Genomic DNA, 15,281 nt, shown 5'->3' with positions numbered 1-15,281 from the left:
GACATTATTGAATATAGACATCAAATAGAACATGATGGTTTTCTTTTCTTTTTAGATTTCTATAAAGCGTTCGATTCCGTAGAGCACCCATTTATCTTCCAAGTTCTTGAACATTTAGGTTTCGGAGTCAAATTTAGGAATTTAATTAGTGGATTATATTGGAATATCAACAGCTGTGTCATGCTACCTTGTGGCGCAACCCCCAGTTTTAATGTTAATGTGGGAATTCCACAAGGTTATCCCATTTCACCATATTTGTTTATATTAGTCACAGAAATGTTAGCAATTTACATTAAAAATTGTAATGAAATAAAAAATGTAAATGTCTTAGGTACCGATATTGTCATCAGCCAACTTGCGGATGACACAACAATATTTGTACAAGACAGACACCAAATTCCAATAACAATAGAAAAAATAAAATTCTCCAAAGCTTCAGGGTTAACTTTGAACTTAAATAAATGTGAACTATTTGCAATTCATGATACAACTCTAAAAGACAACTGTAACATCCCTATCAAGTCAGAAATTAAATACCTTGGAGTACACCTTACAAAAGACCAAAAACAAAGTCAATCCTTGAATGTAGGAAAAAAAATAAAAGAAAGTAAAGCCAAGTTAAATTTATGGCTCCAAAGAGACCTCTCAATACTTGGCCGAATTTACCTTACCAAGATGGAATGTCTATCAAGATGCATTTACCCAGCCTACTCTAATGCCATCTCAAATAAATTAATCAAATCTATTAACCAAATTAATCTGAATTTTATTTGGAGGAACAAGCCACACTATATGAAAAAAAGTAATATGGTTAAAGAAATTAAAGATGGTGGTTTAAAAGTTATTGATTTTGATTGCCTCAATGGAACTTTAAAAATCAATTGGTTGAAATCTTGGATCAAACATAGCAACTCATTTTGGTACTGTGTTCCCAATTCCCTATTCAATAAGATCGGAGGTTTAAAATGTCTTCTCATGGCAGACTTCAACATCGATAAATTGCCTATATCGTTGTCAGAGTTTCATAAACAAATTCTATTATATTGGAAAATGTTATATGTGCATAACTTTCCACCACACACTACTATGCTTTGGAATAATAGATATGTTTTATACCGAAATAAATCATTATTTTATCAGGAATGGTATGAGAGGAATATATGGTCTGTGGTTGACTTAATGGATACCAATGGTAATCTCTTAGATTATCAACAATTTTGCACTAAACATAAATTCAACCCATCCAAAACAGACTTTATTAAATTACAAAAAGCACTTCCTCATGGATTTGTATTTCTAACAAAAAATATATTGGCCCACCAACCTATAATACCAAAACTGGGCCCATTGTCAGTACAGGGGATTTTAGTCCTAGACAAAAAATGTAACAATCATTTTATAAGGAACTGCCTCAATGAAACATTGTTCCCCGGCAAACAAAACAAAAATAATATCCTACATAAATTTGATAATAAATCAATTGATAAACTAAGAACAATGTACCTAAAACTTCCTATACCCCCCAAAACAAAAGAAACACACTTTAAAATTATGAACAACATTTATCCTTCTTTATTACTTTATTACTAATTACTTAGACTACGCTTTAATATCGGTGACAATATATGCACATTTTGTGAAAAAGACATTGAAACCACGGACCATGTCTTCTTCTCATGTCATATAATACAAACATTCTGGGTTGACATCCACAATTGGATCAAACAAAAAATAGTATTATTTCCAGCTGCTATCTCTCGTGATGATGTCACTTTCGGTATGATCTTACAAAACAAATATGATGAACTCTGTTGCAATTTAATTCTTTGTCTAGCTAAATATTTCATCCACAAGAATAGAGTTATGAAGTCATCCCCCAAATTTATTGTCTTCATGAATGAATTTAAATTGTACATGAAATCACTAAAACTTGTAACAGAAATAAAGGCACAGAAACTATATAATAGTTTAAAGAATTTTCCCACTGAAATGAATAACTAAAAATTATTTGAATCCCCCTTATGAAATCAATGTTTATTCTATTTTCTATTTAATTTATTTTTGTCTTTATTTTGAGATGTTTATTTTAATTTTACTTTTATTTCAATTGCTCTAAGTGTATTCTATTGAAGCAGTAATGTGTATGTTCCTATTGTGAGTTAACTTGTAATAATGTTGAATAAAAGTGAATAAGTGAGAAAAAAATAAAAATAAAATAACATTAAGGAGAGATTTGCTTCCGCATCACGGGAGCCTACCCACGCCCTAGTGCATGACGTGCGGGATGCAGAAATATTCTCGTTGTGTAGCATTGTTAGCATTGTAGCATCATGAGCCAGAGGTCTGTCTGCACATCCCTCGGCGACTTTTAGTGATAAAAAGTCACCACAGTGACTAAAAACCATCAACGTCCTTCATGTTAAGTAAAAGGAAAAACCTTGGACACGAGAAGTTAACGGAGCCGTGCACTAGGCCCTCTCGGATGCCGGGCCGAAACAACATTTGTGTCACTACGACTCCTTTCAGCTGCCCACCCCTCCCTCTCCTGCAAAAACTAGATCAATAAAACGGCTAATAAAACGCTTGAGGGGGCGTTTTGAAAAGAGTACACATTGTATTGAGATTGTACCTATTTCTCTGAGAATGTACCTATTCCACTGAACACTTACTGAGAATGTACCCATTCCACTGAACACATTGTACTGAGAATGTAACTATTCCACAGAAGATGTCCCCATTCTACTTTTAGTACATTTTTATTCAAATCTCAAAAGTTTACATACATTGTATTGTGTTGTCAAACATGATTGAAAAATAAAGGAATATTACTATTTGGTTAAAACAACGAATGATAATGTCATCAAAATCATTGTTTGACCTTATCTAATTACTTTTTTTTTCATTAATTAAAAACATTCAGATAAAAGACATTGAACATTATATTGTAGTCTTATAGGTTATAATGGGTTGTATTTTTTTTATAGTACACAGTGTTAGTGGCTTAATGAATAATTCCTTGTTAAATGACAGTGGAAAGTAAGCTATGAAGACCTCACAATTCAATTCAATTCGATTCTTTAGGCCTTGATTAGATTTCGATTCGATATTGATCAAATTGCTTCGCTATCGACTCAATTATACATGCAGATGACAAAAACAGCTAAATATTATTTAGAAATAACCATTTTAAAATGAATTAACCGTTTCATTGTGCTGTAACTAGCAAAAAGGAAATACACCATTGTATAGCATTGTTCCTGAGCTAAAGTAATAATCATAACATGGACAAATGTAAAAGGGCATATACATTTAGGCATACTCGCTTCTAGATTACAATGAAAAATCCTGAATCAAAATTGAATCGAGAACAAATAAATTGCAGTTCATTGATGAATCGATATTTTTACCCAGCCCTAGTAGAGATTCTATTTCAGGAAACAAGATTAGCTGTTTTGGTTGTTTGATTATTTTATTACAAAACAAAGGTCCTAGTCTGTTTGATTGACAGGTGAGATGATCAGGGGGGAAGAGTTGTTACCTTCATAACCACTGAGACCTGGGCTGAGGATTGGATAGAGAGGCTCAGTGAAGGTGCAGCCAGTAGCAGAGCAGATATGAACCCTGGCTTCCACATCATAGAAGGAGACCAGACCCTCATCATAATCAACGAACACCCCCACCTTCTGGATCTCAGCTCTCAGAGGGAGAAGGATATCAAATTCATCACTAAATAACAACCCATCCTTGTTGTAGACAAGAGTCCAGTAACCCGTCTTAGGGGTCCAAATGGTCTGAAATTTTCTGTCAATGGACTCTCTGACCACTCCTAAACGCCATGCAGTCTTGTCTTTAACCTGGACCTCAAAGTAAAATCTCCCTGAGGAGAAGCTCTGCCTCGTGAGAACAAATATACACAGTGTAAATCTTTTAGAGTTTTTTGGGAGTTTCTTCACTACACCTCCATCATGTACTTGTTTCCCATCCTCAGACAGGCTGAACGTGGGATGAGCTGTATCAGGATCCAGAGTCACATCTACTTCATACTGCTGGACCCTCTTCAGTTCAGCATCAGGCAGCTTCTTCATCTCCATGTTCAGTGTCACCTCCAGCTGATCCAGGGATCTCCTCAAGGTCCCTACGTATGACGGAGGACGGACCTCCATTGTCATCCATTCCCTGGTGTGTGGAGGATCCTTCAGGGATCTGAAAGCCTGGAGGAAGTGGAGGTGGTCTTTAGTGTGTGAGAGCTGCTTTACCTCTGAGTTTCTGTTGATCAGATCTTCTATTTCCTGCTCCAGCCCTTTGATGAGGTCATCAGCTTGTTTCTCTGCGGATTTCAGTTTCTCTTTAACCATTTGGTTGAAATCATCCTGGCACTTTTCAATGCAGCACATCAGAGCAGTGAGGACCTGCACACTATCAGCTATCTCTTCGTCCGCATCTGCTTTGATGCGTTTAACTGTGTCTTTAATCTCCTGAATATTTCTTTGTCTCTCCTGGATCAACTGTTTAACTTCAGCCTCTATCTTCCCCAGTTGGGCTGTCTTCACTTCATATTCCTCCTTTAGAGGTATAACAGGATGTGACTTGTGGTCCGTCTCTGTGCAGAACGGACACACACACACCTGTTCAGTCTGGCAGAAGAGCTCCAGAAGTCGGTCGTGTTTCTTACACATCCTGTCTTCCAGACGGTCCATAGGCTCGACCAGCCGATGTTTCTTCAGGCCTGCGACTCTCTGATGTGGCTCCAGGTGGGTTTGGCAGTAAGAGATAAGACACACTAGGCAGGACTTCACGGCCTTCAGCTGGGTCCCAGTACAGACGTCACAGGAAACTTCTGCTGGTTCAACACAAGGCTGCTCTTTTACTCGTACGGACGTTCCAAACCGATCAACCATCTCTGAAAAGAGGATATTGACCCGTAAATCAGGTCTTGTGTTGAAAAGCTCGTTGCAAACGGGACATTTGTACTTAACTTGTTCATCCCAGAACTTATTAATACAGGTTTTGCAGAAGTTGTGTCCACATGGTGTGGAAACTGGGCTGCTGAACACATCCAGACAGATGGAACATGAAAAGTTCTCCAGACCAGGAGGTGTTAGCAGAGGCCATTCCTAGACACAGACGACGAGGTTTATGCATTGAGCAATCCCGTTATTTTTTTTAATTCCATAACGGAAATAGTGGTTTTAACTTCTCTCAAAGTTGTGCTTCTTTACTCACCTTGATGTTGTTTCTGTCCGTCATCGTATTTCAAACGGCGTTTTATTTTTCTGCTGACCGAGAGAACTGCTTCCAGGTCGGTTGCTTTGGTTTATCTTGACCTAAGTTTCGTTTCGTCCACATGACGTCCTCTCCCCTCCTCCCCTAACGCCTGGCTCCTCCCCTAACCCCTGGCTCCGCCCCCACGACACATGGCTACTGCATTCATGCACTGTGTTCAGTGGCGTAAATATCGACGGTGCCAGACGCCTTCAGGGGCCCATGGAGGAAGAAAAAAAAAGGTCCCAGGTGATTGCTTAGGGCGGCAAATGTGTTGAGGAGGCCCTCTGGTGGCGCCCTTAATTAATTAATTAATTAACGACGACGCGACCCCCACGGTACCAAAGGCGACACTATCAAATAAAAATAACAATGCAGTATAAAAATTCTTAAATGCAGGCTACAGTACTTTATGATATGTATAACATTATGGGGCCAAATTATCTTTGTATCATGTTGTGTGTCAGTAGTCTGTAACCTGAAGCATATGGGGTTAGAAAAGCGAAGGCATACCCATCCATGTTCTGAATCTTCTTCTGCCGGACCGAATACGTCATAAAAGGTAACCAGTAAAACCTGAGGAGGAATCGAGCTCCAGACCGGGACCGGGACCTGGGAGGGGAGCAGTGCTTATTATTATGGGATGTGAGGAGATGAAAGCCCAGCACATCACAGACTGAAGGCCTGAGACGGATAGGCCAGACGCTCTACAGACGGCTCGCGTTCACACAGACTGCCTTTAATCTAGCGGAGGCATCTGGGCAGCAAGGCGGTAAACAGCCCGTAAAAAGTCCCTTAATGACCTCATAACGAGACGCTCATACCGAGGCGCTCCGCTCAGCTGGCCGTCGTCTGCGTGACTCAATGAAATATTTGAGGATTAAGGGAAACATTAAAGGGCCAGCTGACTGAATTAAAGCGTATTATCGTCGCTGCTCTTCCATCTTCTAACAAAACATATTATTCAGTGTTTATTCTGTAGTGCTGCCAGGTTTTTAGAGGTCAAAGTTCTTTGAATAAACGGACTATTCTGCACCACTATGTGCCAGCATTTCACACATCACGTGTTTAAAAAATGGAACAAAGTGAGGGAATGTTTGGCCGGACTTTACGGTTGAAATAATGACTGTCTGCTTTGTGTGGGTGACGTCACCCGATTCTGTTTGATAAATATTATACAAATACATACAAATATTATTATATTATATAATATTATATTTACCATATAATATAATATAATATTATAATAATGTAATATAATACAAATAATAATATATAATATAATACAATATTATTGATATTATATTATTATAATAAATATATGATGTATGTAAGCGGTCAGAAATTTGGTTTTCGTGACGCTGTGTCGCTCGACGTACGTGCCTGTGACCTCATCACGCCAACGCAATCATCTCGTTAGTAAACTTCCTGGAGCGGGTCCCCTGGTACTAGCCACCCAGCTAGCGGTTCCGCCTGGTCATGTTCTAACTCGGACCCATAATACTGATCATACCGACGCACACATGAGAGCCGCTCTCTGAACACGCGTTTGGGTCACTGCAGCAGAACGGAACCGCAGCTGGACTCGAACCAGCAACCTGACAGCGCCATGATGGCGTCCAGCTACAACGCCAAGGAGGAGGACGGGCACATCACCGTGTCCGGCCCCGGGACCCTGAAGAGCAAGAAGCCGGACAACACGGCCTTCAAGCAGCAGCGGCTGCCCGCCTGGCAGCCCATCCTCACGGCCGGCACCGTGCTGCCCGCCTTCTTCGTTATCGGCCTCCTCTTCATCCCCATCGGCATCGGCCTTTACGTCACGTCCAACAACATCAAGGAGTTCGAGGTCGGGACACCGAACACACCGTCAATCATTTACTGTTACATAGTCGGAATGATATGCTGTCAATCATGTACTGTTATACAGTGTTTATGATATACATGCTGTTTAACACACTGTCAACCATGCACTGTTAATCAGCATGATGGACCTGCTGTATAACACTGTAAAATCGTACTGTTATTCAGCATATATAATAAACATGCCGCATAGCTAACTTACCCTAAACCTAACCCTATACACTATGTATAATATACGTACTGTATAACATATTATTATTATTCAGTACGTATATTATATACACATGCAACACATTGCGAGTCATTATAAATGCATCATTGCAGAGAAACAGTTTTGGTGTCGGTGTATTTTAATTCAATTATAGAATTAACAATAATAAACGCTATGGATGAGTTCTGATGCATCGGTTTGATTGGTGGCCCATGCCCCCCCCCCCGTGATGGACGGCTGACAGATCGACTACACGGGCACGGCCCCGTCCAGCCCGTGTTACAACTGCTCCGTCAACTTCAGCTGGAACAGCAGCCGGCCGTGCAGCTGCAGCCTGCCCTTCTCCCTGGAGCAGCCCTTCGAGGTGAGGCCTGGTGGTGCTGAGAACACCACCCTGCAGAACACCACCCTGCAGAACACCACCTCTGTGTTACCCTGTTTTAAGCACACACACACACTCATGTTTTAACTAGCTCCATACTGTTACCCTGAGTGTTCTAGTGTTTAACTAGCTCCATACTGTTACCCTGAGTGTTCTAGTGTTTAACTAGCTCCATACTGTTACCCTGAGTGTTCTAGTGTTTTAACTAGCTCCATACTGTTACCCTGAGTGTTCTAGTGTTAAACTAGCTCCATACTGTTACCCTGAGTGTTCTAGTGTTTTAACTAGCTCCATACTGTTACCCTGAGTGTTCTAGTGTTTAACTAGCTCCATACTGTTACCCTGAGTGTTCTAGTGTTTTAACTAGCTCCATACTGTTACCCTGAGTGTTCTAGTGTTTAACTAGCTCCATACTGTTACCCTGAGTGTTCTAGTGTTTTAACTAGCTCCATACTGTTACCCTGAGTGTTCTAGTGTTTAACTAGCTCCATACTGTTACCCTGAGTGTTCTAGTGTTTTAACCAGCTTCCTCCTCCGCTGTTCTCCAGAGCAACGTCTTCGTGTACTACGGTCTGTCCAACTTCTACCAGAACCACCGGCGCTACGTCAAGTCCAGAGACGACAGCCAGCTCAACGGGAACATCGACTCCCTCAAGGTGATGATTATAGAAGTCAAATGTTCACTCTCTCAAGGTGCTTATTATAGAGGTTTCATATCGACTCTCTCTCGGTGCTACAGGGCGTGTTTGATTTCTGTTCGCACACATGTCCTCCCAGTCTAACCCTTCTCTTCCTCCCAGTCTCCCAGTAAGGAGTGCGAGCCGTACGCCCACAGCGACAACAAGCCCATCGCCCCCTGTGGAGCCATCGCCAACAGCATGTTCAACGGTGAGCAGCAGAGGGGACCTCCATCATCCTGCTGGGTGGAGGAGGTGACTTAGGAACCCGGCGGGTCCCCACGTCACCGTGGCTACGTCACCGTAGAAACACAGCGGTGTTTCTACATCACAGTGGTGACGTCACCGTAGAAACCGTGGCAACGCCGCCACGGCAACACTGCGGTTCTATGTCACCCTAGCAACACTGGGTCTCTACGTCGCCATAGTAACTCTGTGGGTCCATATTCCCTATAGTTACACCGTGGGGCCCTACTTCACCATAGCAACACCGCCGGTGTCTCTGCGACACCGTGGCAACACCTCCGGTGTCTCTGCGTCACCGTGGCAACACCGCCGGTGTCTCTGCGTCACCGTGGCAACACCTCAGGACCCGAGGTGACCGGCGTAGCCCAAAGAGTCTCAAACCTGTAGCCGCACTCGGACACACGCAGGAAGACAGTAACTGGTGCACTGTGTGGTGCAGGGTGACCCGGGCTGGAGTCTGGAGGTCCGCGGTCTCACTCAGAGGCGCAGTGGCCATCGGGACGATCGGGAGGTGTCCCGGTGGGCCGGTCCACTTACGTGGGCCGCGGCAGTAATTCGGGCCGCTGGCACCCCGTAGCGGCCGCGGTGTGGTAGGCCACGCGAACGAGCAATCGCACGTTCGCGTGGGATCCCCCGGCCAGCGCCTCACAACCTACCTCAATCTCCCCCCCCCCCCCAACCAATCAGCAGCCGGTACGGGAAGCTCCCGGTATGAAAAAGTGCCCCACCCCCCCGCCCCTGGTCTCACCGGACCTCCTGTGCCCCCAGACACGCTGGACCTGTTCTTCATCGACCCCAACGGCACCAGGATCCAGATCCCCCTCACCAAGCGGGGCATCGCCTGGTGGACCGACAAGCACGTCAAGTTCAGGAACCCTGGGGGAGACAGCCCCAACCTCACCTCCGTCTTCCAGGGTAACAGACAGCATGTAACACAACATGTAACACAACATGTAACACAACATGAAGCACAACATGTAACACAACATGTAACACAACATGTAACACAACATGTAACACAACATGTAACACATGTAACACAACATGAAGCACAACATGTAACACAACATGTAACACAGCATGAAGCACAACATGTAACACAACATGTAACACAACATGAAGCACAACATGTAACACAACATGTAACACAGCATGAAGCACAACGTGTAACACAACATGAAGCACAAAACAACATGTAACACAACATAACATGCAGCACAACATGTAACACAACATGTAAGACAACATGAAGCACAACACAACATGTAACACAACATAACATGCAGCACAACATGTAACACAACATGTCACACAACATGCAAAACAACATGCTGCTACCTTACCTCTGACCCCCTGAACTGACCTCTGACCCCATGCCCTGACCTCTGACCCTGACCCTTGACCCAGGCACCAGTAAGCCGGTGAACTGGCACAGGCCGGTCTCCGAGCTGGACTCGGACCCGGAGAACAACGGCTTCATCAACGAGGACTTCATCGTGTGGATGCGGACGGCGGCGCTGCCCACCTTCAGGAAGCTCTACCGCATCGTGCAGAAGAAGAGCCACCTGCTGCCCACGCTGCCCAGCGGGAACTACACGCTGGAGGTGGTCTACAGTATCCTTACCCCCCCGCCCCGCACACCAGCCTTTCCTCGGCTGCTGCGTCCGCTTCGGAGCAGAGCCGTATTTCTCCGCTGAGAGAGGCGACGCGCTCCGTCCCCACTCCCTTCGTAGGGTCCTGTACGAAGGGAGTGGGCAGGGAGCGCGTCGCCTCTCTCAGTGCCCTGCCTTGCTCAACAGCGGCATCAGAGGCGGCAGTAGCTCAGGAGGTAGAGCTGGTTGACAAGGGCGATCCCCGGCTCCTCCCAGCAGAGTGTCGAGGTGTCCCTGAGCGAGACGCCCCACCCTGACTGCCCCCGACGGGCCTGCTGTCGCCCTGCACGGCGGTGTACAGCGCTTCGAGCGGCCGCTGGTTAGAAAAGCGCCGGATCCCTTTACCATCACACGTCGGGTGACCACACTCGCCAGAGCAAGCGCTCCACCTCCCCGCCTCTGAAGCAGTCCTCCTCCTTGACCCTCGCGCCCCCCCCCAGACTACCCGGTGCGGAGCTTCGACGGCCGTAAGCGCATGATCCTGAGTACCATCTCGTGGATGGGCGGCAAGAACCCCTTCCTGGGCCTGGCCTACATCACGGTGGGCGCCGTCTGCTTCTTCCTGGGCGTGGTGCTCCTCGTCATCCACCACAAGTACGGCAGCCGCAACAACAGCGCCGACATCCCCAACTAGGGGGGCGGGGGGCCCCCCCGGGAGACCTCCCCGGAGGATAGGGGGTACTGTAGGATGGGGGAGACGGGGGGTGAGAGAGAGATGGGGAGAGGGAAATGATGGGCTACAACGGGGTGGGGCAGGGGGGAGGGTGGGAGAGGGAGGGGGTACCATAGGGTGGGGGTTCGGTTCCGACTAAGGCAATGCACTTTGCGGTCAGCGAATGAGCCGCTCTTCCGTCGTTACACAGTTTGGGGGGGGGGGGGGCGCCTAATTGACACATAATCTGTCAGAGCAACAAGATAATGACGAGACCCAATTAAATAGGCAATAAGCTTTTTCAGTTGTATGAATATGTTACGAAAAACCATCTCCCCTTTGCCTCTCTGAACTGGGGAGTCCAGGCATCGATAGTTTTGTACAGATGCAGCTAACAGCTAACAGCTAACTTCCCTGCTGAAACGTCCACTCACACCACGCATGCTAATGCTAACCGCGGGAGAAACGCCGGGATCAGCACTAATCCTGGTGCTACCTCCTACCTAGCATGCTTTGTAGCGCTAGCCCACTTCCACCACAACGCCGCTTTGCTATGCTATGCTAGGGTGCTCGCAGGCCTCTGTGAATCAGATGATGATGATGAGGAGGAGGAGGTGCAATCGCTAGAGTCGATTTTATTTGAACTAATTTATTTTCTCGTTTTTAAACTTGGACTGTTGTTACATACTTTCCAGGGACGGCATTCGAGCGACCTGCCAAACGCGTGGGAGGGAGAGAGAGAGAGAGGGGGAGAGAGAGAAAGGGAGGGAGGGAGGGAGGGAGGGAGGGAGAGAGAGAGGGAGATGGAGAGAGAGGATATAGTTGAGATTTTATAAGCAGAGGAATTTCAGAGAGAACATTTACTATGGGAATTCTATTTTATTTATTGTATTTAGATGTGGAATCTGTGATAACATTGATACTATTATGGGATTCTGATGTGTACGCCTGTGGATCAGATGTTTTTTTTTTTATTGGTTTTATCATGGTCATATATCTGTCTATGAACTATGAGCTGCAGTAGGGGAGGAACAACACTATCTACACTGCTCTACTCTGTTACTAAGGGTTTAATATGTGTAGTGGAGGAACAACACTGAATCTGCTCCTCCTTTACAAAGTCCAAGCCGATTCAGAGCTCAGAATGCCATACCTAATGTAAGCTGGCTAAACTGATTACTGTAACATGTTGTGAATGTACTTGTGATTGTGTTTGCTTTGAAACTTCATCAGCTGTTCGCTGCCTGGAACACATTAAATTACATAACTGGAACTTCTGTGTTGTTTGCTTTCTCATGTCTCACTTATTTTCTTCTATAACTGATTGTTTGTAAATATGTAAACATTAATTAATAAATCTGTTAAATGAGATGATTAACGAGATTAGTTCACCTATGATAGATACAGAACGACATAAGAATGGATCAGAGGACCGGAGTTGAACCGGGTAATGCGGTTCCTTCTCCTGCAGGGGGCGACACTGCGTCCCCTGCTGCAGAAAGCTGCTACGTTCTAACCCACGAAGCGGAAGGCGGACGTGCACTCTTGAGTTTCCGGTGCCCTTGTGTGTAGCGACTTGAACAGACGACCAGGATGTTCAGACATATACTCGTAAGATAACCTCTATATCTCGTTTATACGTAGTTCATAAGGCGTGTGTATGAAGCAGTGGTGTGGCCTTGTGTTTCAAGAACCCCGCGGTGAGGAGGGGCTCAGCGGGAGGTCACTGAGCCTCCTGCGGGTTGGGTCAGGGACCGGTTCTAGGGCTGATATCTGATATATGTGGAGGTTGAATACGACGCTCCAGGAGCAGGTCATCGTGGGGTTTATCTGAGTCATGTGTGTCTGGTCCCCAGGCCTTCCAGCACGTGTCTCGGCGGACGGTGGCCAGCACTGCGCGCCGCCAGCTCGACAACAAGGTCCCACAGAACCAGAAGAAGTTCCAGGTGAGGTCCCCGTAGATAGGGAGAGAGACCGCTGTGCGGCGTTCAGGACCACTCGGAACTCGGGAAAACACGACCTCCAAGCTGTTTATAATGACCAAGTGGGAATAAATGAAATTAACGCTCAACTCTGAATTCAAGGTCTGAAGCTTTCACTTCAGATCTCCGACTTGTATTATAAAATTGATGGTGGACGTCTTGACGCATCATGTTTTGTGTAATCATGCAATAAGTGTTAAGGTCGTTTATATTTCGCCCTGATTTGGTCTCCTAGGTTGTTCATATGTTTCCAGAAGCGTCAATTGCTGCTGCGTGTTTTGTTTTGCGATCGGCAATGATCACAAGAAGCCGAACTTCGTAGAAACGATCGAGTTCCGAGTTGTCATGGCGCGGTGATTGACCCTGATGACGTAAGCGTCTGGTTGGTGGCGCAGGGTTGACGCAGTGAGGACCTCAGTCAATTAAAAGTCGCCCTCCACTGTCAACCCAGTAGCCTCTACTGCCCTTGTTTTGTTCTGGTGCTAAATGACCACGATACACAGTTGGCTCCTGCTGGCTAGCTCTAATGAAAAGTCTGAGACTCAGTCATTGTGGTTGACCCCCCCCCAGGAGGACAATGGCGTCCCCGTCCACCTGAAGGGAGGAACCGGCGATGCCCTCCTGTACAGGACCACCATGGTGCTGACTGTCATGGGTAGGTGTCTCCTCCTCCGCCTGCAGGACCTCTGAGAGACCAGGCCGCGTATTTACGAATCCCACTGTGGCCACGCCAAGACCCGCCCTACTCGGTCTGTGATTGGCCGGGTTGCATGCAACTCAACCGGACGCCTTAGAACTCTACGGTGCCCTCGCTGTGGGCATTCGAGAGCGACACAAAAGAGCTCTAACCCTAACGGCTAATATCAAGCCAGTAAACGCGCGGTAGACTAATCCATAGACGGTAGAAACAAAGAGAGGGCTGACGCGTGTGACGGACCAATCAGAAATAGAGGCGGGCGTGTCTCTTCGGGCTATTGGTGTGGCCATAGTAGGATTCGTAAATTCGTGACCAGGAGGACTTTGTAGAACGTGGATCGTACATAATTCAGTTTTGGTTGGATCGGGCTGTACCAGGTGTGAGTGTGATTATCCGTAACAGGCCGTTTGATAATTTGCCTTTTCCTGTGTTTTAGTGACATCGCAAGTGGGGGTGTCCACCTAGATGTATGACGGGTAGATCAGTCCACCAACCTAACCAGTGGACTGTAGCAAATGTTGCTTATCTCTATGTTTTGATAGATAAGCAACATGTTAGGCCACACTCACACCTGGTGTTATTATATCACCCCTTTAACACACTCCCTTCATTTAAACAGGCCCTCAAAAACACACCTCTTTAGGATTGCCTTCACCACATAACCTGCTTCCCTTCCTCCTTTTTTTACTTGTATACCTTCTTATTAAATGATTTCATTTTGTGTTAACTTCGTTAAGCGTAGAATAAATTGAATGTATTATTTTAACAGTTAAAACAAAGAAAATGCTATGTTTATTGCAGAGATGTAAGGCGTTCAACAGAGCTGGCTGTCGCCTTGTGGGGTTGACTCCCCCGTCATTGTGTGAATGTTAGGCCATATTCTACAGAACAGCGCTGTATAAACGCAGTCCATTTACCGTTTCCCATTGTTTCCAGGCGCGGGCTACGTGGTGTACGAGCTGGTGAAGGCCGCATTCCCAAAGAAGAATTAGACAGGACTCCTCAATAACCACCACTTAACACAACTTAACAAAACGACCAGATGCAGTTTTAATGTATAACTACGGGTTTGTCTCCTTGGGACCCTCTTTTATGTTCATGGGATCAATATTTATCTGTATCGCTTGGCTTCTAGCTGGGGAACAATAAAGAGATGCCTCATTAGAAAAGCTTTGTCTGTCCACCTGTGTCTGATGCGCCACAGGTTTCGAATGTAAACCAAGAGTGAAACGGTGGAGGAAGCCCTGTCTACTGCTGGTTCACCCACATGATCCACCACTACTGGTTTAGGATACCCTGAAGGTACCAGTAGTTGCGTTGAAATGGCACAGGGAACCAATTCTCGTCTTAAATGGCTAACTTAGTCATTTAAGACAACGTAGTTACTAGGCATGTCTACCAGTCCTTGTCTTAAAGGCCTTAACAACACAAAGATGTACCAGTCCTTGTCTTTAATAACAAACCGCATGTCTAGCAGTTCTTAAGTAACAAACCACAGCATATTTTACCAGTGTTACTGTTGAATAATAAACAATGCAAACACTTTCCAGTATGAAGCTTTAGTGTGACATACAGTGATTAGTTTCTTGGCTGTAGGACGTGTAGGACCAAGTTGACCGAGCTGTTCACTCCCCTTCAGATGTCTCTGAGGAGAGAAGTT

At 45.4% G+C, this 15,281-nt stretch overlaps 3 protein-coding genes across 4 annotated transcripts; 2 read left to right on the top strand and 1 right to left on the bottom strand.

Moving 5' to 3' along the window:
• Nucleotides 1-1,383: 1,383 nt before the first annotated feature.
• On the bottom strand, nucleotides 1,384-5,346 carry LOC307087802 (zinc finger protein RFP-like). Of its 2 annotated transcripts, none has more exons than XM_079753448.1 (2): nucleotides 5,224-5,346; nucleotides 1,384-5,114 (listed from the first exon to the last, which is right to left on the bottom strand). In XM_079753448.1, exons 1-2 carry the CDS (start codon nucleotides 5,245-5,247, stop codon nucleotides 3,489-3,491), a joined length of 1,650 nt encoding a protein of 549 aa, XP_079609574.1. In that variant the 5' UTR covers nucleotides 5,248-5,346; the 3' UTR covers nucleotides 1,384-3,488. The 2 variants fall into 2 exon arrangements, with proteins under 2 accessions (XP_079609574.1, XP_079609575.1); XM_079753449.1 differs by having other exon boundaries at nucleotides 1,384-4,900; nucleotides 5,224-5,304.
• Nucleotides 5,347-6,680: 1,334 nt separating this feature from the next.
• LOC307088184 (cell cycle control protein 50A-like) lies at nucleotides 6,681-11,011 on the top strand. The gene is made up of 7 exons (XM_079753999.1): nucleotides 6,681-7,108; nucleotides 7,578-7,697; nucleotides 8,264-8,371; nucleotides 8,516-8,603; nucleotides 9,407-9,553; nucleotides 10,046-10,252; nucleotides 10,731-11,011. The coding sequence occupies exons 1-7, from the start codon at nucleotides 6,872-6,874 to the stop codon at nucleotides 10,922-10,924; spliced, it is 1,101 nt and encodes a 366-aa protein (XP_079610125.1). The 5' UTR covers nucleotides 6,681-6,871; the 3' UTR covers nucleotides 10,925-11,011.
• Nucleotides 11,012-12,477: 1,466 nt separating this feature from the next.
• On the top strand, nucleotides 12,478-15,066 carry cox7a2b (cytochrome c oxidase subunit 7A2b). The gene is made up of 4 exons (XM_079753848.1): nucleotides 12,478-12,553; nucleotides 12,799-12,888; nucleotides 13,495-13,579; nucleotides 14,558-15,066. The coding sequence occupies exons 1-4, from the start codon at nucleotides 12,536-12,538 to the stop codon at nucleotides 14,611-14,613; spliced, it is 249 nt and encodes an 82-aa protein (XP_079609974.1). The 5' UTR covers nucleotides 12,478-12,535; the 3' UTR covers nucleotides 14,614-15,066.
• The last annotated feature ends 215 nt before the right edge of the window (nucleotides 15,067-15,281 follow it).

Source organism: Pollachius pollachius (genome assembly GCF_949987615.1).
Source record: "Pollachius pollachius genome assembly, chromosome: 16".
NCBI lineage: Eukaryota > Metazoa > Chordata > Actinopteri > Gadiformes > Gadidae > Pollachius > Pollachius pollachius.
This window is presented reverse-complemented; position numbering and strand designations above follow the sequence as displayed.